A 23,355-nucleotide genomic window follows, 5' to 3' on the forward strand; every position below is an offset into this window, starting at 1 on the left:
TGTTTAATTTGTAATTATTAAAACGTTTAAAAAAAAAAATGCATGACCATGCACTTTTCTGAGATACCATAGGTATTACATAATCATTAGTACTATATTGGTATTATATCGATTTATCGCCCAGTCCTACTAGGACATGTACAGTATGTGTATAATACATGCAGCAAGACTTGATTTGTTTTGATTCCTGCAGGACTCCCCTCCATGCTGCCGCGTTCACTGATCACGTGGAGTGTCTGCAACTTCTGCTAGCACAAAACGCCCAGGTGAATTGTGTCGACTCGAGTGGCAAAACCCCGCTCATGATGGCTGCTGAAAACGGACAGACAAACGCCGTGGGTAAGGCATCTCCAAACCTGTCCATGAGGCCAGTGTTCTCACTAACGTGAATTCCACTGGCTGGATGTCATTGTTTGCGGTGAGGAACGGCAGCATTTCCTGGATTAGACTTGTCAATCCAACACAGTGGGCAGGTGTTTTCTGAGAAAGTGGCACGTGACTAAAACACGCACACAGTCAACAGTCCTGCATTCAGTCCTATTGGCCGGTCTAGATGTGACAAACTTTTGCCCATATAGTATACTTCTGTGGGATGGAGGTTAGATATAAATCTCATTTTAAATATAAATATTGATCTTCAGCAAGTGAAATAGTGTAAGTGGGATTGTTGTTTTTTTTATGCATACAGTAAGTGCACATTGTATTATTCATGCATGTGGGCTGTGGTTCTGATTAAAATGTAGTGAAATGGTGTATATTTAGAGGTTTTGGGTATATTTTCAGGTTTTGTAACTCCAGTAAATGCCATTCCAACGTTCCCAGCAATATAAAGAAATTAGTTGCGAGATGTCCTTTTTGGCAAGTGTTAAAATAACCTTAGCGATTGTTATCTCCATATTTATATCTTCACGAGAGAATCTACCAATTTCATCACTTCCTCAGAAACACTCTGCACCACAAAGTCCCGCCCACTGTGCTTGATTGATTGGCACTTCTGTCTTGTTGAAATGAAAATCTAAAGGTGTTTTATTTCTAGGGAAGTTATAGCACGAGCAGAAGAGAAGAGTCCAATCACAAATGAAATGATTGCTATTACTTTTTCAGTACGACTGAATCAGACCTGTTTCAACATCAAATCGAAATGCCAACTGGATTTTTGCATATTTATTTCGGCAGCCATTGCACAAAAATGCAAACAGTTGTTTTGCAATTGAATTTGAATTATATCGAAGATTATTTTTGGCTCATAAGAGAAACGTAATTGCAAATGCACATTTGAATAAGCATTTTCAACTTCACATCTGAGTTTGAATCAAGTCTGGACAATGATGCTGTAGTGAAGAAAATGGAAATGATTAAGGAAAGCCCAATGTGTGATTCAGCTCTGTTTGTGTGTCTCTCTCTCTGCCTTTGTCAGAGCTGTTGGTGAGCAGTGCGAAAGCAGACCTGACCTTGCAGGATGCCAATAAAAACACTGCACTACACCTGGCCTGCAGTAAGGTCAGTCATAGCCACCCACACACATACACGCATGCACGCATGCACACACAGTGTAGGGCTTAAAATTCCTAGTCCACAAGAATTGTTTTTATTTCATTAAAAAAAATAATAATAATGCAATACATGTAAAATTAGATTTGCTAGGAAAGAATACATGCATACACTACCAGTCAAAAGTTTGAACACATTATGCTCATAGGATTTTATTTTTTTATTTTTACTTTATTTTAGGATGAGATGAGATTTATCATGAAATGGCACATTATTTATTTATATTTATATATATATATACATACACACACACACACACACACACACAGAGTACTGTGCAAAAGTTTTAGGCACATGCAAAGAAATGCTGTAGAACAAAGATGCCTTAAAATTAATGAAATTAAATGTTTCTACGTTTAAAAAGAAAATACCGTAAAGAGCAGTAAACATTAATAAATGAAGCAAAGTAAATATTTGGTGTGACATAAAATTCAAAGAGTAGTCTCAGGTAGAATTAGTGCAGTTTTATAAGGAAATGAGCTGTACGTTTTATTGAGCATCTTGCAGAACCAGTCACGGTTCTTCTGGAGACTTTGACTGTCTCACTTCCTTCTTATTTTTGTAGCAAAATCCAGCAGCCTTCATTGTGTTTTTGTCTGAATAATGTCTCTTACCACTTAATATTCTGCTTTCTTTACTGACATACAAACATTTTTCTGTAACATTTAATTTCGTGCTGGAAAATTAATGTTTGGGAATCTAACATCTAACTGGCTCGATAATGTAGAAGTCATCAAATAAAAAAATAGGTAGCCTAACACTTCTGCACAGTACTGTGAAAAAAATACATTTTTTATATATAATATTTTTTTTTTCCCTTCAATGTAGTGTTTCCAAATTTTTGACTATTATATAACATACTGGAAGCAGTAGCAACAATAACACATTTTGGGACCAGGTGGTAGTCAACTTTTAAGAGGGGATAATTATCACTGGATATTAGGAACTGTGTGCACAGAGATAAAAACAGAGATTAAAAAAAAAATCTCAGTTTTAGACAATATTTGCTCAGTACTTAGTTATTAAAATTGACTGTGTGCAAACTTATAATCTGATCGTGATTTCATTTCAACATTTTTGATAGTAGACTTAAACCTTCTAGATATTACTGAAATATTTCTTCTGAATAGGTTTTATTATTATTATTATTATTATTATTATTCCATGTCCTCGGCCCTGTCAGGCAGAAATACACATGCACAGAAACTTTTCTGCGGACATCATCAGTCATCCTTAACTATTGTGATTGTCCTCTTCTGTAGGGACATGAGACCAGTGCCTTGTTGATTTTAGAGAAGATCACGGACAGAAATCTCATCAACTCCACCAACGCAGCTTTACAAACGTACGTATGACTCATGATTGGGGGGGCACATGTACGATAGTCAATTAACAGGTGAACTTTAAAGAGCAGTGGCTGACTTTGAGTCATTCCGTGTGTAGGCCGCTGCACGTGGCTGCCAGAAACGGACTGACGGTTGTTGTACAGGATCTGCTGGCCAAAGGTGCAAGCGTGCTAGCTGTTGATGAAAATGGTAACTCGTGTTTGTGAAAGAAACGCAAGATATAAACTTTTCGATTACGATCATAGCTTTTGGAGTTTCTTACATGCGTACAGTGCATTAATACTTGTCATAAATCGCCCCATCCCAGGTTACACACCTGCCCTGGCATGTGCCCCCAACAAAGATGTGGCAGACTGCCTGGCTCTCATCCTGGCCACCATGATGCCCGTGTCTCCCAGCAGTGGCTCTGTGCCCAGCCTGCCATTCAGCACCATCAACCACTACAATAGTCCAGCCAAGAGCGCCACATTCGACAGCTTGCCCATGCTGCGCAGTGGACACAGCTCCTACTGCAGCTTCAACAGCATCGGGCACCACGGCTTCTACAAAGAAGACGAGCTTAATGATTCCGACTCCGAGACCTACTGAGAGAGAGAGAGGGGGAGGAAGAGAAGTTACATCCTGTCTTAATCACCTGGAGGCAGCTTTATCCTAGCAGCTGGCCACTGCGCAGAGCCTTAAGTCTCTCCCACACACACATACACACTCTTTCTTAGAAACACATGTAAAGCCCCTGCCCCAAGTCCCTATCTCCATCTGCCTCAATCTCAACCAGCACCTTTCAGCAGATACCTCAGCGTACCTTCTGCTTCTCTTGTCCAATGGCTTGCCTCTGAATTGCTCTCGAGAGCCGTATCAGCTGAGCTGCCTCCCTACATGGCAATAAAGTGTAACGATTCATCAGCCTAGGGACCAATGTTTTGTAGGTGTAGTTTGCAACCGATTTCTTTTCTCTTACGGGATTAAGCCCTTTTTCAACTGGTTTTTGAAAACGAGGGCAGGTTTTAAATTGTCCCCATGAGAAGAAGACACGGCTGATCGTGAAGCTTTCAATGTGATCTCTCCTGCACACTTAATTGCTACTTTGCATAGGGGGAAACAGATGATTTATTTTTTAAAACAGGATTTTAATACATGTCTATGTCCTATGTCCCTCTGAGCAGAGGGGGGGAAAAATCATAGCATTTTCTTCTATTTTCAAATCATACAGGGCAAGTGGGGGAAAATTAATATTAGCGTTGTAATGCTAATGGCGATGGGCATGAAGTGCAAGTTAACCATTGCTGTCTTCTCTTTAAAAATAAATTATTCTTTTTACCTGTTGTATTTATTTTTAGTTTCCATGTTTCATCATCTTGTGCCTTCACATATTGCTGTGTGGATGCAGGAAACTAGGGGCAGTTTGGAGAACAAAACTATGATGCACAAAAAACACTATGTTTATATTTAAAAAAAAAACAAAACAAAAAGCACTGAAACTGAACTGAAGCAAACAGCTCCCAGCATGCTTTGCTCTGGATGATGAAGAACACTGTGTAAACCAATGGTAGGACAGCATCTGGTCTCTTTGTATGGTGAAATATGAATATTAATATGTTATATATTTTCTGGCTCCTATCAGTTTTTTTTCTTGCTTTGATTAGCTAATGAAACCACTCAATCCTTGGTATGTCAAAGTTATTTGTATTTTCTCACATGGATTTTGGAATGATTTGAAACTGGATATTCATCTGTTTAATTTTGTTGGCTGAATTGAAAGTGGAGCGGCGTTATGTTTGTCTATGCTTTTGTGCAGGATAGGCAAGAGAATAGCTAGCGAAGCGACTGCTCCCTACCATTCAGCACAAGAGGTTCATGTATATTTTATGGTTGGCTGAATAAATAAATGTGATTTCATATTTGAGTCACTTGTTTTTTTTTCATGACCTAGTAATGTGACTTTTTTTCAATTGCTTATGTAGTAGTGTAGAAAAAGTCCCATAATGAGCATGTATCAGAATGCTGTATGGTTTCATCATAATATTATCAGGTTTTCTTACATTTTTAACATCTTTCTGCATAACAATGGTTTCAAAATGATCAGCACTGTGACAATTAATACTTGTAGGCAAGACCCCAACTAAAGAAATGATCAGCACCGAGACCCATATCTATGAAGAGTCAACCAGAAAAATGGGTAGCTCCGTGATTAAGGTGTTGGACTACTGTTTAGAAGGTTGTGAATTCAAATCCCAGCATCGTCACTGTTGAGCCCTCAAACAATGCCCTTAACCCTCAACTGCTCAGTTAGATTCTGTCTCAGTTGTTAGTCATGTTGGAAAGGCAAATGAAAACAAATGTGAAATGCAATGCACAGACACTATTCTATGTCATTTTTGACATGAGGATAATGAACCACACCCAAAAACAAACCCTTTGCTTTTCCTTGTTTGTTTCTGGGGCTACACGCTGCTTGTAAAATTTGAGACTTTGTGGGTAGGAATAAGAAGCATGTTCCCATGCTTGACTTTCGTCATTACGCTTCACTCATGCCACACCGAAACACAACAACCGTCCAGTCATAGTCATAAGCCGTATGACTATGGCATGGCTGTGATCACCAATTCGAGCTGGATAATTTCTAGTATTGCTGCACTGGGTAATTGCATTTGACTTATGTCATGAATTCAGTGTTTCAGTCTTAAAACGTGATCCTGTGCTGATTGTTTTTCACTTTTCAAGGCAAGTGTGTCTAATATCAGTGATTCCCATGGTTGAGGTATGGGTCTGGCAGTGAGTGAATGGCCTGCACTTGCCTTTTAACTTTAGCAGTTTAACTTTAGCAGTTCTACAAAGTGCTTTACACTCTTTCTCATTCACACACACATGCAAGGCGTTAGCCTGCCATCAGGAGCAATAAGAGGATCATAGTGAGATCTAAGTAGATCACCAGCAATCTCGTCCAGGCTAACAACTGCCTCTTTTCAATTGTTTCCATCTGGAAATTGCTATTTCTTCCTGAAAGCCAACATTTTCCTTCTGTTGTGATTGATAGAATGTTGATGTGCATCTAAGTAATGAATAATGAGTCTTTATTGATCACATATACATATGCACAGCATCCCAGCATGTCAGGAAGCTGGGGTCAGAGCGCAGGGTCAGCCATGATACAGAGCCCCTGGAGCAGAGAGGGTTAAGGGCCTTGCTCAAGGGCCCAACAGTGGCAGCTTGGCAGTGCTGGGGCTTGAACCCCCGACCTTCCGATCAGTAACCCAGAGCCTTAACCAAAGCCGTATAGTGACTAGCTCGTTTTTATATCTTCAGTGACAAGAAAAGAAAGTTCCTCGTTTATAAGCTTTACTCATTAGTGGTCAGCATTCTCTACACTCTGTTCTCACTGCCCGGGTAATTGTCAATCTACATTCCCTTTAAGCACATCCTTCACTGCAGCATGGGTTTTTTCTTCTTCTAGCATAGTCTGCATGTCTTTTAAAGGTCAAGTCCATGTATATCATAATTAACTGTGATATTCTGAGGAGTGAGACATTAGTGACCGTCATAACATCTCTCTATGATGCATTAATTATAACACAATATGCCATGTGACCTTCAATTATTTCAATAGGAAATATTCATTTATGTGGAAGGTGAGAATTCTTCATGAGGTCTATGCCTCTGTGTATAAAAGGATAGAAAAGAGGGATGGAAAGAGAAACAGAAGAAATTCACCTGCAATTTAACTCTGAAGATTAACATTAGATAAAGATGTAAGTGAATGGTGTGCTGCTTCTGCAGTATTCCTTGTTAAGGAAGGGTGTAAGTAGCTGAATGATCTTTAATTTGTATGTGTGTGTGTGTTTGCGCGACAGGTTGACTGTATTGGTTTTAGCAGCATTGCTCATGGTCTCAGTTGAATCGGACACCTCGAGCACAGAAGAATGGAGATCTCTGAGCAATCCAAAGAGCAGAACGTTGGTGAGCTGAACACCTTGTGATCTCTAATACTCTCTATGTTCCTGACACCAACTTCTGTTTAGTTGTGGTCATTACAAGTTGCACTTGTAATGCTGTTCACTCCTTTAACAGTTAAATGTTTCCATTGTATTCTGCCTTATTTGTAGGTCTCTTTGAATAAAAAATAATGTAAAAGTAAATATCAAAGCCATTTCTGCAGTATGTTTTTTTTCTTCTAGCATAGTCTGCATGTGTTTTAAAGGTCAAATCCATGTATATCATAATTAACTGTGATATTCTGAGGAGTGAGACATCATAATGTATCTCTATGATGCATTAATTATAACACAATGTATGTAAAAAAAAAAAAAAAAAAATGTTAAAGTAAGTATCAAAGCCATTTCTGGTTTTGACAATAGCCTGTCAGTCATGCCCCTGCTGAAAAAAACAGTAGAAACCCTCATAGAATTTGTGATAGTTGGTTGTAATGGGAATTATATTGGTTTTAATGGAACTTGTAATGGTCCCTGTGGTTCTCTACTGGTAATTTGTAACCTTCTACTGGTGGCATGTTATGTCTAGTGTCTAGTGGATACCATTAAAGAGCAATAATTGTAATGGTTTTAATGGATAGCTGATGGTTTATACTGGTATTTGTACTGGAAACCATTAGAATTTCTGTGATTTTTTTTAAGCAGGGGTATTTCAGACAAAAGGTTTTCTTACTGTACTCCATCCTCTTGTTCCTGTTGCTATTTTACTTTCATATTTAATGTTTAGGAATTTCATCCCTATGTTTCATAATGTGTCACAAATTACATGTGTATATTTTTCTTCTTCTTATACTTCTTCTTCTTCTTCTTCCTCTTATTATTATTATTATTATTATTATTATTATTATTATTATTATTATTATTATTCCCCTTTGTCCCCAGTTTTTCCAGATTCTACAGTCGTATCTTGATGGTCGAGAAGATGAAGCTGAAGGCAGAAAAATACATATGACAGAAGATGCGGACAGCAACCTGGCAAATACTGCACTGGACAAATACAACTTTCTCTACAATAGCATTTTTGATGTTGAATAACATTACAACAAATGTATTAGATTATGTCTGTAATTACCAGATATATTAAACATTATTCTGTGTTGTTTCATTTGGTTGACTAATCAGTTACTAATACACACCACAAAAACATAGCCACTTCAATACCAGTGTCAGAATTATTTCCAGTGTATTCACATGCTATTAAATTTCTTACATTTTACAGTTATATTATAATTACATTTTTCAGCAAGCTTAGCATTGTTATAATAACAAACTCCAATTCACAGGGATGTACTTTTTAATAAACGCATGAAAGGAAATAAATACATTTATTGTAGTTATAGTTATTCTTCTTCTTATTATTATTATTTTAATGATCTCAGATATAAAGAACCCCCCTTTGGGTGTTTCAATGAACCTTCTCTGGCTTTATGATGCGATTAAATTTTCTAATGAGTGTGACTGCGCAGATTGTGACAGTAGTGATCAGCTCGAATGCACCCGTGTTGCTGACAGCGTCCTGCACTTTGACCGCGCTGCTGTAATTCTGCGCCCATTACAGTTAAAGCTATGGAGGAAGTCACAGGAGCTCAGCTTATTGCTGAAGCACTGAAGGCTCAGGTTAGTGTAATCATTCTGAAATCACTTTCTACTGAATCCAGCAAAGCTCCAGAACCTTTCAAACCTTTAGCTAGTTAAATGAAGCAGTGTGGTTGTTAATCACACTGCTTCTAAAGTTAACTTCTAAAGTTAAACAGCGGCTAAAGTTAAACACAACAAGAAAAAACACGTTTAAAGGTGCAAAAGTCGATATTTTTCATTAATTACTAGTACAAATAATATGGTAACTTTAATAGAAATTATTTTTTTTAAATAGTGTAAGCCATTGTCTCAGAAGAAGTGTTTTGCGTAGTTGAACAACAAAAAAAAAACAGTTTGAAAAACCTGCCAACCAGTCCGGTAAGTTTATTTGTATTTGGACTGGCCTCTTGTCAGTCATTTCTTGGACACGCCCCCAACGCCCCTTCACATCCTCATATATCATTGAGGATGAGAAGTTTATATGTTTAGGAGTTATAACTTATAGTGAAGCGAAGTTCAGATCATTTCACTGACCTTTGCGGATCTTTGAATCTTGTTCAGCAAAATGAACGAATCTTTTTTCCGAGTCATTTCGTTCATTTCAGCAGAATATAATTAAAATGTTACATGTTAAATTCCCCAACACATCTAGAACTTAATAAACTATAAAAGAAACTATAGGCTAATGCAGCCAAGGCTGAATGATGAGAAACAGAAATGATTAATTCATAGTTTAGCAGGTCTTCAGGCGATGTAGTCTGTTGGTTCACCTCACCTCCTGATCCGAGTTCTTCTTTCTTTTGTCACGTCTGTTCCCCGGAAACAGAAATGATTAGTTCATCTCTCGAGTCTTCGGGTTCGAGTCGTTCGTTCATCCGGTGACCTCCCCATAGGCTGAATGCAGTGAGGCTGTGACGTGATGAACGAACTACTCAAACCTGAAGACTCGAGAGGTGAATTAATCAATTCTGTTTCCGGTACAGAACCTATGGGGATGTTGCTGCACATGCGCGTTCAAAAATGAGCGAATCACTCTCTGAGACAACTCATTGTTCCCGATTCATATTAAAGATTCGTTCAAAATGAACGAATCGTTCATGAACGACACGTCACTAATAACTTGGCTGTCAAGCAGTTGAATGCCCAAGTGTGCATGAAAGTTACGGTGGCATGAAAAAGTTTGGGCACCCCAATCAAAATTTCTGTTACTGTGAATAGTTAAGTGAGTAGAAGATGAACTGATCTCCAGAAGACATAAAGTTAAACATTTGAAGCGAGATTAGTTTTTGTTTTGTACAATTTTAGAGTAAAAAATGGAAAGGAGCACTATGTAAAAGTTTGGGCACCCCAAGAGATTTGAGCTCTCAATTAACTTTTACCAAGGTCTCAGACTTTAATTAACTCGTAACAGCTATGGCTTGTTTAGAGTCATCATTAGGAAAGCCTAGGTGATGCAAATTTCAAAGTTTTATAAACATTCTGACTCCTCAAACCTTGTCCCAACAATCAGCAGCAATGGGCTCCTCTAAGCAGCTGCCTAGCCCTCTGAAAATTAAAATAATTGATGTCTACAAAAGCAAGAGAAGGCTATAAGAAGACAGCAAAGTGTTTTAGGTAGGTAGCTGTTTCCTCAGTGCATAATGTAATTAAGAAATGGCCGTAAAAAAAGGAAAGTTGGAGGTCAAGTTGAGTTCTGGAAGACCAAGAAAACTTTCAGAGAGAGCTGCTCATAGGATTGCAAATCACCGTCCCCCGCCCCCTTTGACTGTAGAAGACCTTCAGGAACATTTTAGCACACTCTGGAGTGCTGGCGCACTGTTCTACTGTGCAGTAACACCTGTACAAATATGACCTTCACAGATGAGTCATCAGAAGAAAATCTTTCCTGCATCCTCATCACAAAATTCAGCATCAGAAGTTTGCAGATGAACATCTAAACATGCATGCATTTTGAACACAAGTCCTGCGGATTGACGCAGTTAAAATGGAACTTTTTTGGCCACAGTGAGCAAATGTATGTTTGGAGAAAACAGGGTGCAGTATTTCATGAAAAGAACACCTATCCAACAGTTAAGCGGGGGTGGATTGGTCATGTTTGGGCTTGTGTTGCAGCCAATGGCACGGGGAACATTTCACTCTTAGAAGGAAGAATGGATTCAATTAAATATCAGCAAATTCTGGAACAAACATCTCATGGTCTATAAAAAAAAAAAGCTGAAGGTGAAAAGAGGATGGTTTCTACAACAGGATAATGATCCAAAACGCACCTCAAAATCCACAATGGACTACCTCAAGAGGCGCAAGCTGAAGGTTTTGGCATGGCCCTCACGGTCCCCTGACCTAAACATCATCGAAAATATGTGGATAGACCTCAGAAGAGCAGTGCATGCAAGACGGCCCGAGAATCTCACAGAACTACAAGCGTTTTGCAAGGCAGAATGGGTGAAAATCCCCCAAACAAGAATCGAATGAGTCTCTTAGCTGGCTAGAAAAAGCATTTACAAGCTGTGATACTTGCCAAAGTGGGTGTTACTAAGTATTGACCATGACCATGCCCAAACTTTTCCATGCCACTGTATGTCATGACAGTCCTGGCTAATGCTAACTCAGGGAAGTTTGTGGGTGGAGATTTGTGTACATGCGTGGAAGTGGGGGTTGGCTCAGTGAGCAAAAAAACCCAACAATCATTCAAATCTTATTCAACTGCAAATGTTTCAATATTTTCTGATCTGATCCACTGACGTGTTGTAAGATGACTGACACGACACAGATCATGCACATGAGCATGTCTGTGGTGTTTTCCATGTCCTTGTATATGCTTGCTGAGAGTTAGTGAGAGTATGAGCATCAGATTAGTGCATTGTGTCAATAATGAAAAATGGGATGGGCCATTTTTCACCCTAACCCTAACCCATGTGCTCTTTGGAATATGCACAAATACTGTTACCAGTAACGCCTCCTTCTGTTTCCCACTGCTCAAAGCTTACTGGTGCTTTGTAAATGATCCTAATTAGGATGTATTCTCAATCACTATTCACAGCACATTTCTCCTCTATTCTGCGTCAAATTAATATCCTGTGCCACCAGTAGTTTAGAACCTGTTTATTACATTTCCGCAAATAACAGAGCTGTCAAGTTGGATGTGATGGACGTGGACATGAGTTTATTCTAAACTTTTCAGATCCTAATTTTTTTTTTTTCCATCAAAAGCATGAAGATTATGCACCTCTGATTTTATTTCTTTTATCTTGTACATACTCTAATATGGTTTAATGCTAATCCTAACGCTGCAGAATGTGGAGTACATGTTTGGCATCGTTGGGGTTCCCATCATTGAGGTTGCCATGGCAGCCCAGGCTGCGGGCATCAAGTATGTGGGCATGCGCAATGAACAAGCGGTAAGAGCACACCCCTTCACAAACAGCTAAAAGAATGCTTCAAAAACTTACACAGAGCTATGCAGCTATGAACTAGATAACAAGTAATGGATTTTTACAACTACTAATCAGGATCATGAGTACGTGATGACATCATCACAAACAACTTGCAGTGTGTTGAGTTGTTAAAACTCCAAACTAGAACGACTTCATTACTTATGTGCTTCTACTGTGTAACCATCAACTCTACAACAATTGCTAGCTCTTCAGTCGAATCAGTTTAGGTTTTTAATATGTCCATTTTAGTTCTTAATTATTCAGGTACATAGACCAGTCTAGCATTTGTACATATTCTCCAAGAATTTTTTTTGTTGTTGTTCTGCCTTCAGCTGCTTGTTCTTTTTGTAAGTCAGTATAGATAAGAGTTTGTGCTTAATTATTGAGTTTAAATGTACATACATAAAAATGAACAAAATACTTTGCACAGATGAAATGTTATTGACAGTTTTGCTTTGATTTATGTATAGAGTACTGTGTAAAAGTCTTAGGCACATGTTTGTTTGTTTATTAATACATAAACCACATTTTTTTATTAATACGTAAGCCACATTTTTTATTAATACAAAAAAACATTTTTTATTTATTAATACATAAACCACATTTTTAAAAAATGAATACATAAACCACATTTTTAATACATAAACCAGTTTTTTATTAATACATAAACCACATTTTTTTATTAATAGATAAACCATTTTTTTTTATTAATACAAAAAAATCTTTAGTAGTACATAACCACATTTTTAATACATAAACCAATTTTTTTTATTAGTACAAAAGCCCATTTTTATTAAGTACATTTTTATTAATGCAAAAAACACTTTTTTATTAAAAAAAAACTTTGTCTTAGACATTTATTTATTTATTTATTCAGTAAAAAAAAATATATTTCCACACTACTTTTCCAAACAAAATGAAATGTTATAGATTTTTTTTATATCAGTAAAGAAGGTACATTTTTATGTAATAGACCACTAAAAAAAAAACAACAACAAAAAAAACAACCCTGATGCAGGCTGTCAGGTTTTACCTGCAAAAGCAAAATCTCCAGAAGAGCTGTGGCAGATTCTCAAATATGCTTAGGAACAAACACCCTTTAATTTAGTAAAATAAAAATAAAAAAACTTTGTTGTTTGCTGCTGTTTACAGAATTTTTTTAAATGTATAGACGTTTCCACAGTACTGTATATTTCAATATGCAGTATATTTCCTTTAATGCACATCTCTTTTCAACAGGCCTGTTATGCTGCTTCTGCAGTCGGATATTTAACAGGACGGTATGTGTTTCCCTTAATTGATTTCTTGTGTACTATCGGTGCGTTTGCTTTTTGTGCCCAAACATTCACCCTTATTGCTCTTTGCTACCCTGTCACAGTCCAGCAGTGTGTCTTGTGGTGTCTGGACCTGGGCTGATCCATGCACTTGGTGGAATGGCCAATGCTAACATGAACTGCTGGTAATGAGTTTGAAATCTCATTGAATGTGTGAATCCTTGTACAATACACAGGTTCACTCTTTTTTTTCCCCTCTTCTTCTTTTATTTCTTTAATTCCAGGCCTGTGATCGTCATTGGAGGCTCCGCAGATCAGAATCAGGAGACAACTGGAGCATTTCAAGAATTTCCACAGGTGGTTATGCATGATGTTTTTGGGTTGTACATCTGTCCTTTCATCCCTCCATACCTCTGTACAAGATTCTCATTAGCATGATATCTTAAGAGTGGTTGTATGATTTATTTGGAATTATCATTGTAACCAGGTCAAGGTTACAGCAAGATTAAATGTGTGAAATAGTCTTTCTTCAATAGCTTCCTTCCTCTCTGAAGCGTAGTTACAGTAAGTGTATTTCTAGCATACAAATTATTAACAAGAAGGACTAGACTTGTTGGGGGCTAGACATTCACTTTGATGCAGTTGTCGTCGGGTTCTGCTTGTTTTTTTTGTTTGTTTTGGTTTTTTTAAACCCTACATCAAATGTAGGCATCAAACTGAATTTCTCTCCTCTTTTCTTGATCAGGTAGAAGCCTGTCGTCTTTACAGCAAGTTTTCAGCCCGACCAGGCAGCCTTGTTATGATACCAGCTGTAGTTGAAAAGGTAACGTTAGAATATATCTTTTTCTTTTAGGCCTGTGGTTTCTCACTCCTGTTTCTTTATGTAAGTGCTTGCTCTGTTGTGTCACCAGGCAGTAAGGAGCAGTATTTACGGTCGTCCAGGAGCATGCTACATAGACATCCCTGGTGACATGGTGAATGCAAGAGTGGACCGGAAAACCATCAGGTGATTCCAGTTATGTCTTTTGTGTGTGATTTGTTTTTCATCTACATATTTCTGACTCATCGTTAAGTCTTTCTGATCCATGAGTTCATGCATGTGATTGAAAATAAGCACGGTACAGTGGGTAGAATTACCGTGTCACTGTTAACGGGTCTCCTGTTCGATCCTGAGCTCAGGTTTCCTTCAGGTTCTCTGGTTTCCTCCCACCTACCAAAACATGCAAGTAGGTAAATTGGCTATGCTGAATTGCCCTAGGGTGTGAATGAGCATATTTGTGTGTGTGTTTGTGCATGGCATCCTGATCCACAGTGACCCTGACCAGTATAAAGCAGTTACTTAACTTTTCTCTGAGGTCATTCAGCCAGGTTATGTCTGACTCTGACTTCAGCTCCTGTCACTGTGTGACTTCAGGTTTCCGTCCTGTTGTCCTCCTCCTCCAGTGAGCCTGGCTAACAATCACGAAATCTCCAAAGCTGTCACGATGCTCAAACAGGCCCAGAGACCGCTGCTCATCATTGGCAAAGGTGACACTGAAACAATATGTTTCCTTACTCTATTCTACAGGGCATTGTTCCTGGTGTAGCTGTAAGTATGTGAGTAGTGCAGTACTTTATATACACACATACATACAGTAAACGTGTATATGTGTGTAGGCGCGGCATACAGCCGGGCGGAGAACGAAATTAAAGAGCTGGTGGAAGTAAGTGGGTTGCCCTTCCTGCCTACTCCGATGGGAAAAGGAGTACTTCCTGATGACCATCCCAACTGTGTGGCCGCTGCCCGCTCCAGGTATGTGCATGTGTGGTCCACTTCCACTTTAAACTGAATACATTACTGACAAAAGCTAAATAATTAGATCTGTTTTTGAATACCGTCTCTTAATAATCCATGTAAACCCTGAAAAAAAAGCTGTGTCTGTGTTCCAGAGCTCTGCTGCAGGCAGATGTGGTAGTGCTGCTGGGTGCCAGACTAAACTGGATCCTGCACTTTGGCTTCCCTCCCAGATTTAGCCCTGATATGAAACTTATTCAGGTACGTTTAGAATAGAGTGCAAACAGGCATTTTAGGGCAAACAAACCTCTGCAGAAATCCAGATCCCCCATTGTCAGGCATAGTAATGTTAAAACAGCTCAAGGTTATAGATCAGATTCAGCGTTCTAAACTAGACATTTCTGTGTGATGTCCATTTAGCCACCTTTATCCTTCATTTTCTCCCAGTGTATTCATTCCAATATATTCACTGAAATATTGTCTGTTTTATTACCCCAATGCAAGCTGACTGCCTGTACCTACCTTTAACTGTCTCTTGTTGGTTTAAGGAGTAAATGATTGTGTTGTTTTGGGCTCTCTCTCTCTCTCTCTCTCTCTCGCACGCTCTCTCTCTCTCTCTCTCTCTCTCTAGGTGGATATATGTGCAGAGGAGCTGAGTAATAATGTGAGAGCTACAGCAGCACTACTGGGAGATGTCAGGGCCGTAGTCAGCCAGGTATCCACAACACGGCATGTTGCATGTTATTACCTATATTAGTATATTTACTTTATACAGATACAGATAAACCTCACTGTAAATTTGGTCACATGCAAGGTCATTTTTTTTTCTTTAAAGGTGATTTCCGAAAGGGCATCCAAAAGAGTGTAAAAACGGGGTTTAAGGCAGTCATAAAGGCAAAATGTGGGCCATTATTTCATCTTAAAAATATTCATTTCACAGACAGGAAATGCAAACATTCTGACTCATTTCATCGTCTTCACTGCTAATATCTTACCCTACACTATTTAAACATTCACATAAACCCGATAATGATAATTAATCTACAGAGCTGCATTGTCAATCCTAATCTTCTCTTTCTTTGTCTTTATTTTGCACAAAATGTATAAAAATCTTTTGCACTTTACAGACGTTTAGTGGTGGGTGGATTTGAGGTGAACGCTTTTTATTTGCAACATGTCTCACAGCAGCAGAAGGCTCTAAAAACTGTAGATTTAATCACAGACTTACTTTTAATAAGCATTTTTTTTCCTGAATTCAAATCTAGCTGGTAGAACTCTTGAGATTAAACACATGGATGTATCCAGCAGACACAGAGTGGTGGACAAACCTGAAAGAAAAAATGGCTTCCAATGCTCGGATATCAAAGGTAACGGCCTGACTTAATAAAAAAAAAAAAAAATTGGTCATGAATCAAATTGATGCACATAATTTTGCTCAGTGTTAATTTAATTTCTGTGTTTACCTCTGCACTCGAAATAAATAGACCTTTTTTTCATATGCAGGCTCTTTCTCTCCAAAACACTCTGCCCATGAACTACTATACAGCATTTTACCACATCGCTGAACTCCTACCCAAAGACTGTGTCATTGTCAGTGAAGGAGCCAACACCATGGACATTGGCCGCACCATGCTGCTCAACTACTTACCCAGACGCAGGTCTTTCACATCAGTCCGTCCGTGCCCCCCCCCCCCCCCCCCCCCCCCCACAATTTGGTCTGGTCTGTTACACCCACTAACTAACTCTCACATAATCACGTGACCGCTACCAACTGGGGAGGGTGGAGTAAACACGTGCTTCCTCCAAGAGTAGAACTGCCCTCTTCCGCATACATTAGTTTACGGATGCCAATTGGTAGTGTCGTTCTGATTGATGGGAGAAAGTGTATAAGTTTCTAAATTCAGTAACACTGCAGTCACTTATTTCCACATATTCCATTTACAGCTGAGAACCTGACTCCTTGATGATCCATGAATTGGCACCATAGACCTTAAAATGTGAAAACAATACAGCAGAGTTTGAAATGTAAAGCTAAATCCATGGCAACACTTAGGTCATCTCGTGATCTCTTCTGCAGGCTGGATGCCGGGACGTTCGGCACCATGGGTGTGGGACTTGGTTTTGCCATTGCTGCAGCAGTATTGGAGAAGGCTCAGCAGACAGGCAGAAGAGTGGTGTGTGTGGAGGGAGACAGTGCGTTTGGCTTCTCGGGCATGGAAGTAGAGACCATGTGCAGGTAAAGCTCATGCTTTTAACCACTCAGTGGCCAGGATTATAGTTGAGGCGTGATTGTCCATGCATGTGTGGTGGACCCAGCAAGAATTCAAGTGACATTGTTCACATATTGGCCTGTGTACCTTAGATAGTGTACATCTGGAGGATTAAAAGCACATCCACTTGCATATTCTGGGACACATATTTGTATTATTTAAAACTTTCCACCCTTGTTGTGATTGTTGTCATGAGCATCTCAAATCAAAAACTATGACCATACATTTAAAAATATTCACTAATAATTCCATTTATTATTATTGTTGTTGTTGTTATTATTACTGCACATTTGTGCATAAAGGATTCTCCATTTGAAATTATTCAAATATAGCTGTTCTGTAGACATGCTACAAGATCTATGGCCTGTTTCTGTGCCGATAGAATGAATGCAGTCTGATTCTATTTCATTGTTTTATTCTGTTCTATTGTTTGTGTAATTTTACTACTACTACTGAGTGTAAAATTGTATGTTTTTTGAACAGGTATAAGCTGCCAATCATCATCATTGTCATCAACAACAATGGCATATATAGTGGTGTAAATACAGAGACATGGAAGGAAATGGAGAAGATGGGAGACATGACCACTATGTGAGTGGTACATCTCTTCACTGACGACTTGACAGGCTAGTAGCAAAACTACTGATGAGGAGGCACAGGGTCAGTGCACTGGGGTCCAAAAGTCTGAGACCACATATTAAATATTTGAATATTTAATATACAATTAATTTCTAGGTCCCTAAAGCACGTAGCACATCATTAATGAAATCATTAATGAAAGGGTTTAATCATTTAAACCTAAGTGCATACATATTAATACAGTAGATAAATCAGGGTAGTTGCAGAGACAGAAAGGTGTTATCCTAGATACTGCCTGAGAGGAACATCGTTAGACTTTGTGGAAGGAATAACGACACTGGGCTATTTAGACTGTAGGGAAATCTCATTTCAACCGTGAGAAGTGAAGCAGTCACATCTTATGCTATGAGCATCTTTAGACACATGCCAAATGCCCTGAAGTTGAAGGCCTGAGTTGGCATGAGCCCTGTGATGCCTCAAAATGCCAAGATAAGACAAGAAAAGAATTTCATTCTTGCTACAACAAGAAGCCAATGCTGTGACATCAATACAGATGTTATAAAATGAACTTGGGGAGGTTATAAACTAGTTAAGCAGCAGCATTCTGAATATTCTGTTAAGGTCTTTTGCATATGAATGAAGACCATTGAGAAGAGAGTTGCATGAATCAAGTCTAGGAATTGCTTGTAGAAAAATTTGAGAAGATTCTGTGGTCATATTCTTGTGATGTTATGAAGAAGTAATATGAAGAAATATCTGGTGGTTGATTTAGTGTTGATGTTGAAGTTAAAATCACATTATTCTGATGGGGTCAATGGAGATTTAAGGGCAGCAGAGGGGAAGTACAGTCGGGTCCATAAGTATTCGGACAGTGACACAATTTTCGTAATTTTGCCGATGTACAAAATGATGAAAATTGTGTCGCTGTCCAAATACTTATGGACCTGAATGTATATCAGTTCAGTTTTGTCAAGGTTTCAGCTGAAAAGTCTTCATCCAAACAAAGTTCAAATCCCAGCATTACCAAGCTGCCACGATTGTATCCTCCACTGTTGTATCCTGTCTCAATTGTAAGTCGCTTTGGATAAAGGCAACAGTTAAATTTAATCATTTAGACCAGGAACTGACCATTGCGGCACTCCTCTAGTAACGAAATGGGGTATTTTTTTCCATCCCCATGTCGGCAATATTGGAATTGAGCATGTGGTGATTTACAATGTCAAAGACAGCAGACAGGTCTAGAAAGATGAGAACAGAAGACTTAGTGTTGTCTGGCTTTATGACTGCTAGCAGGGCTGTCTCTGTAGAACTCATGGTCTTGTAACCAGACTGGATAGCATCCATTCATTGATCATTGAATTGAAGATATGAAGACAGCTGTCTGTCACGTTCCAGTGTCTTAGATAGGAATGAAGGAAGGGAAACAGGTTTGGTAGACGGGTTAATTGTGGGCTTGCTATAGAGTTACAGAGGTGCGAACACTCTTGTAAGGTGCAGGAGTTTTGTAACAGGTAATGATGTAAGGCAAAGACAACAGTTGAGTTTTCTCATTTATCTCATTTACACTCGTATATTTGTCACCAGTATAAATAAGCATTCGCCTGATTTGCAGTTTCAGTTCTGGTTTAGTGCTGCATGCTGTGGGATGCTATAGAACAGACCACGACACTTGCTCTTTTTCCCAGTGTGTTAATGAGAATATTGTCATGCGTTTGTGTGTATTTCAGAGCTCCTCCAGTAACACTCCTGCCCGAGGCACGTTACGAGCAGGTAATGTGTGCGTTCGGGGGAAGCGGCTATCTGGTCAGGACAGTAGAGGAACTGTGCACTGCCCTACAGCAGAGCTTGAATGAGACCACCACCCCAAGCCTAATTAACGTGCTCATAGACCCGAGCTCGGACCGAAAGCAACAGGTAGCCATGTACACTCCTCTAGCATCTGGGTAAAAACCCATATTTAACAAGGTGAAATCATTTTACAAGCACAGTCTAAATGTGAGAATTTAAGCTTAAGCTTATGTTATTCCTTGTTTTGGTTTTGGTAGAGTTAAAGGTTGTGTGTTAAATTGACTGTGGACTTAACTGAGATATTTGACAGGATGCAAAGTTGAATATATTTTCTCTGTTTTACTTTTGAGGAATATAACTGGCTAGAGTTATGTGCTATGGTTTATTGTCAGATTGGTTGGCCTAGATTTTAGGTGTACACCTCCACTTACTGTACAGTACAGGTGTGTGTGTATCAACAGTAGGGAGTCAGTAAGACAAATAATATGTTGAGTGTATTTGTCCTCAGGAATTAAGCTGAACAGCTCAGTCTGGGTGTACTGCAGCATATTGCATTCATAAAGATTTATTGCAAATTTGTTCCTTTCTTGGTTTGTTCTCATTCTGCCCCCTAACTCACTTTTGTGTTTGTCTCTCTGTCTGTTTAGGAGTTCCCCTGGCTGACTTGCTCTAACCTGTAAGAGAGTAAGAAGAGGAGTTAAGCTGGAATCTCTATCCCTCTTTGCTATGATGGATTTACATATGACTCGCACAGTGCCTTCCTGTGATCTTTTATGATAATGAAAAGCACAAAATGTATTGTAATGGGAAGTAGCAGTGGCACATGCCGATTCAACAGTGCTCTTCTAAACCTAGACGACAAAACTACCCGATCCTGCACCTTTATGTATTCCCATTGATTACCAGATGTTTTCTAAAAAAAAAAAACTAAACAAATTAAATATGAGGCTCTTTTTTTCAGCCACAAACCTGAACTGTGGTTAACCTGTGATTATGAATTTATTGATCTTTTATCTCTTTACATAATAAAGAACAATCACAATTGACTCCGCTAACATAAGTTTTAAAATTAGAAAGTCCAGACCCAGCAGTTCTTATATGGATTTATATTTTCCAGACTCCAAATTCATCCAATGAAGGACTTGTGAATCAGCTGATGAGTTGAAATAAGGAGCGTGTTAAATCTGGCCAGATGCTAAACTCTCTGTATTGTGGCCCTCGTGGATTGCATTCTGATGCCCCTGTTTTAAAATTTACACAGAAGTAGTCCCATGACTGAAATTGTGTTTCTTAAACATTTGAAAATATACGTTTGTACAAATTGCAGGGGTTACTTGCCTTTACAAAAATAGTAATAAGATAATGTGGCAACATGTAAGAATTGCAGCACTTGAGCTGTTAATGGAATATATATGTACTGTAAGTGTATGTGAAAGTGTTGGAAGTGGTTTGATGTCCAAGGTAAAAAGGCTGGAAAGGGCTCTGGTTAAGCTCAGTTCATATTCCAGTTAATTAAAGCCTTCCTGTCCTTTGCTTCTCCTGCATGTCAAAGACCATCAGTGCTTTAGCTCAGCAATAAAGCAAGGCAAAACTCTCAGTCCAGCAAACAGCTCTCAGGGGGCCGGGAGTCACGTCACATAAATGACCAAGTTTTTAGTGGAGTACTTTACTGAACTATTTCTGTAGTTGTAATTATGGATGTCTGACTCGATATGTAGTTTAGATTTGACCTCTTTATTTCGTTTGTGCAGTCTCTGCTATACAAAGGACAATGTATAATAATAATATGGATGTACAGTTTCCTATAATCTATACGAGTTGAGCATGAGTGCAGGTTCTAATGTTACTGTGTGTTCTATGGGATATGTTGTAAATGAAATGTGTTTATTAAAATGCACTGCCTGTATTTTACTTGTGCGGATGGACTGGCACCCGTAGTGAATTGCATTAAGCATGTTTTATCTCCACGGCAGGGCTTAAGCGGCCATGCCATTATTTCTGAGGGGGAAGAAAGGCCAGTAGGTTTCTACCGCACTGGTTGATACAGTCTGTGTAAATGATGATTAAGAGACAAGATGTTCTGATAAGTGACAAATTTTGCTCTTTGTAAAAAGAAAAATCTTCTTCATAGGCTGTGAATTTTCATATTTTCTTTCACAATACATAAAGGTGTGGTTATATAGATAAAGGTTCAATTATACATATACATAATTTTAGACAACTGTGCTCCATGTTATATCGCATGTAAGGTCATGATTTACTCCAGACGTGACCTGTCAGCACGTCTGCTTATGATGTGCGTGCTTAAAATATATATGGGGATGCGATACATATGACACATACTCACCTCAATGTCAACGCAGCATGTCGCTTTATATTCAATGTGCAGCAGGGGAAAACAAAGGCAGTACCAGTAGTAAGAAGCTAATATTGGTTACAAAGGGCAGCTGACCACTATATATTTAGCACAGGGCCAATGCAAAGGAGCGATTTTAACCATGGCATGGGTTGGCATTCCCTTTTCCCAAAGGCTTGTGGATAGTGAAGAAGGCAGGGACGTGTGTGTGTGTGTGTCAGAGAGAGAGATAGATAGAGGGGGGAGTGTAGTGGTGTGAAGCCTCAGTTCAGTAGCCAGAGTCGTTGGAGGTACAGAGCTCTCTGCAGTCAAGCAGCATGTTTCTTTTCACACTCGGACTGTATTTACCTCTCCTCCTTCATTATGCTTCGTCACACTCCTTCATGGACAACATTTTCTCCTTTCCAGCAGGTACGACCACTCAAGATTGATTTGTGCTTGGGAGCATCATTTTAATGTCTGTTCAGAACCTGGAGCTTGCAGCTTTTGCAGTTATTCTTCTATTCCTTGGTTTGATGCATCTAAAGGTCTATCATTATGGAATATTTACGTTATCTGTCTTGTACTTTTCCATTTTACAGCCACTTGTGTACAACATAAATGCACAGGTTTCATCAAAGCCAGGATTATTATTGTATATTTATATGCAGTGAGCTATATTGGGAGATGTTTTCTTTTTTATTGCAGATGTAGTCAAAACACTTACTACATCTACAGTAAAAAGAAAACATTTCTCATTCCAACCCACTGCATATTATCCTTGTTTATGTGTTTTGTCGAGGTGCTCTGTGCTAACGATGATAATTACTCTTTCAGCTGATTAATGCATAAGAATACATGAGGAGGACATAATGGTACGCTTATTCTATTTCAAAGACTGTTTGACTTTGTCCCTTATTTTTATCCAGTTTAATTGTCTGATGATTATAAATATCTGTATACATTTGCATGTCGTACCACCAAAACAGAGAATATTTACAGATTATATGTGGACAGTATGAATCACTGAATATGTGATTCATCTACCTGCAAGAAAAACAGCACTGACAGCATTTTAATATGTGAGAATCCTCCAAAAACTGAAAAGAATAATTACCAATGCGGCATTGGGGATTAGTTGTCAGCATTTAGACGGAGAATAAATCTATATTCCTTTGAGTACATGTTGTATTGTAGTGTTGTGTGAATGCATCTGTTGCATTGTCACAAATTAACTGACCATTTGCAACAAATCCTTATTGGAAAAAAAATCAAAGCAAAGCCACCATTTGTTAGAAAAGCTATCATTTCTCTCTGGGCAGTTATCTGTATGCCTGACAATCTCAGGGCCGGCTGCCATACTCCATACCCGAACACTGCTTGTTGTATTCTTATGCTGCCTGTTTGTTGACATGTTCTTCCTGTTCCCCAACCACAGAT

General features: G+C 38.7%; 4 protein-coding genes across 5 annotated transcripts in view; all 4 read left to right on the plus strand.

Moving 5' to 3' along the window:
• The window catches only part of ankrd28b (ankyrin repeat domain 28b), a 31,775-nt gene extending 26,982 nt beyond the window's left edge, over positions 1 to 4,793 (plus strand). Inside the window, exons 24-28 of the mRNA XM_053627712.1 lie at positions 194 to 339; positions 1,418 to 1,500; positions 2,814 to 2,896; positions 2,995 to 3,086; positions 3,205 to 4,793. Of these exons, the coding sequence (XP_053483687.1) occupies positions 194 to 339; positions 1,418 to 1,500; positions 2,814 to 2,896; positions 2,995 to 3,086; positions 3,205 to 3,485 (685 nt within the window). The 3' untranslated portion in view covers positions 3,486 to 4,793. The remainder of the gene's footprint in view (positions 1 to 193; positions 340 to 1,417; positions 1,501 to 2,813; positions 2,897 to 2,994; positions 3,087 to 3,204) is intronic.
• A 1,172-nt stretch (positions 4,794 to 5,965) lies between these two features.
• On the plus strand, positions 5,966 to 8,244 carry LOC128609252 (uncharacterized). Its single transcript, XM_053627760.1, has 2 exons — positions 5,966 to 6,851; positions 7,766 to 8,244. Exons 1-2 carry the CDS (start codon positions 6,705 to 6,707, stop codon positions 7,916 to 7,918), a joined length of 300 nt encoding a protein of 99 aa, XP_053483735.1. The 5' UTR covers positions 5,966 to 6,704; the 3' UTR covers positions 7,919 to 8,244.
• Positions 8,245 to 8,340: 96 nt separating this feature from the next.
• hacl1 (2-hydroxyacyl-CoA lyase 1) lies at positions 8,341 to 21,097 on the plus strand. The gene is made up of 17 exons (XM_053627725.1): positions 8,341 to 8,500; positions 11,755 to 11,859; positions 13,135 to 13,175; positions 13,274 to 13,354; positions 13,454 to 13,526; positions 13,915 to 13,992; positions 14,081 to 14,175; positions 14,584 to 14,696; positions 14,826 to 14,961; positions 15,099 to 15,204; positions 15,575 to 15,658; positions 16,209 to 16,310; positions 16,447 to 16,601; positions 17,021 to 17,179; positions 17,697 to 17,804; positions 19,520 to 19,706; positions 20,228 to 21,097. The coding sequence occupies exons 1-17, from the start codon at positions 8,450 to 8,452 to the stop codon at positions 20,258 to 20,260; spliced, it is 1,707 nt and encodes a 568-aa protein (XP_053483700.1). The 5' UTR covers positions 8,341 to 8,449; the 3' UTR covers positions 20,261 to 21,097.
• Positions 21,098 to 21,229: 132 nt separating this feature from the next.
• The window catches only part of colq (collagen-like tail subunit (single strand of homotrimer) of asymmetric acetylcholinesterase), a 14,002-nt gene continuing 11,876 nt past the window's right edge, over positions 21,230 to 23,355 (plus strand). Inside the window, exons 1-2 of one of the 2 annotated variants that reach the window (XM_053627737.1) lie at positions 21,230 to 22,347; positions 23,354 to 23,355. The exon at positions 23,354 to 23,355 is cut by the window's right edge and continues 105 nt beyond it. In XM_053627737.1, coding sequence (XP_053483712.1) covers positions 22,254 to 22,347; positions 23,354 to 23,355 — 96 coding nt within the window. In that variant the 5' untranslated portion in view covers positions 21,230 to 22,253. Of the gene's footprint in view, positions 22,348 to 22,724; positions 22,791 to 23,353 lie in introns of those variants that run through there. The other variant, XM_053627747.1, reaches the window with a different exon arrangement.

Source organism: Ictalurus furcatus, chromosome 1 (assembly GCF_023375685.1).
Source record: "Ictalurus furcatus strain D&B chromosome 1, Billie_1.0, whole genome shotgun sequence".
Taxonomy (NCBI): Eukaryota; Metazoa; Chordata; class Actinopteri; order Siluriformes; family Ictaluridae; genus Ictalurus; species Ictalurus furcatus.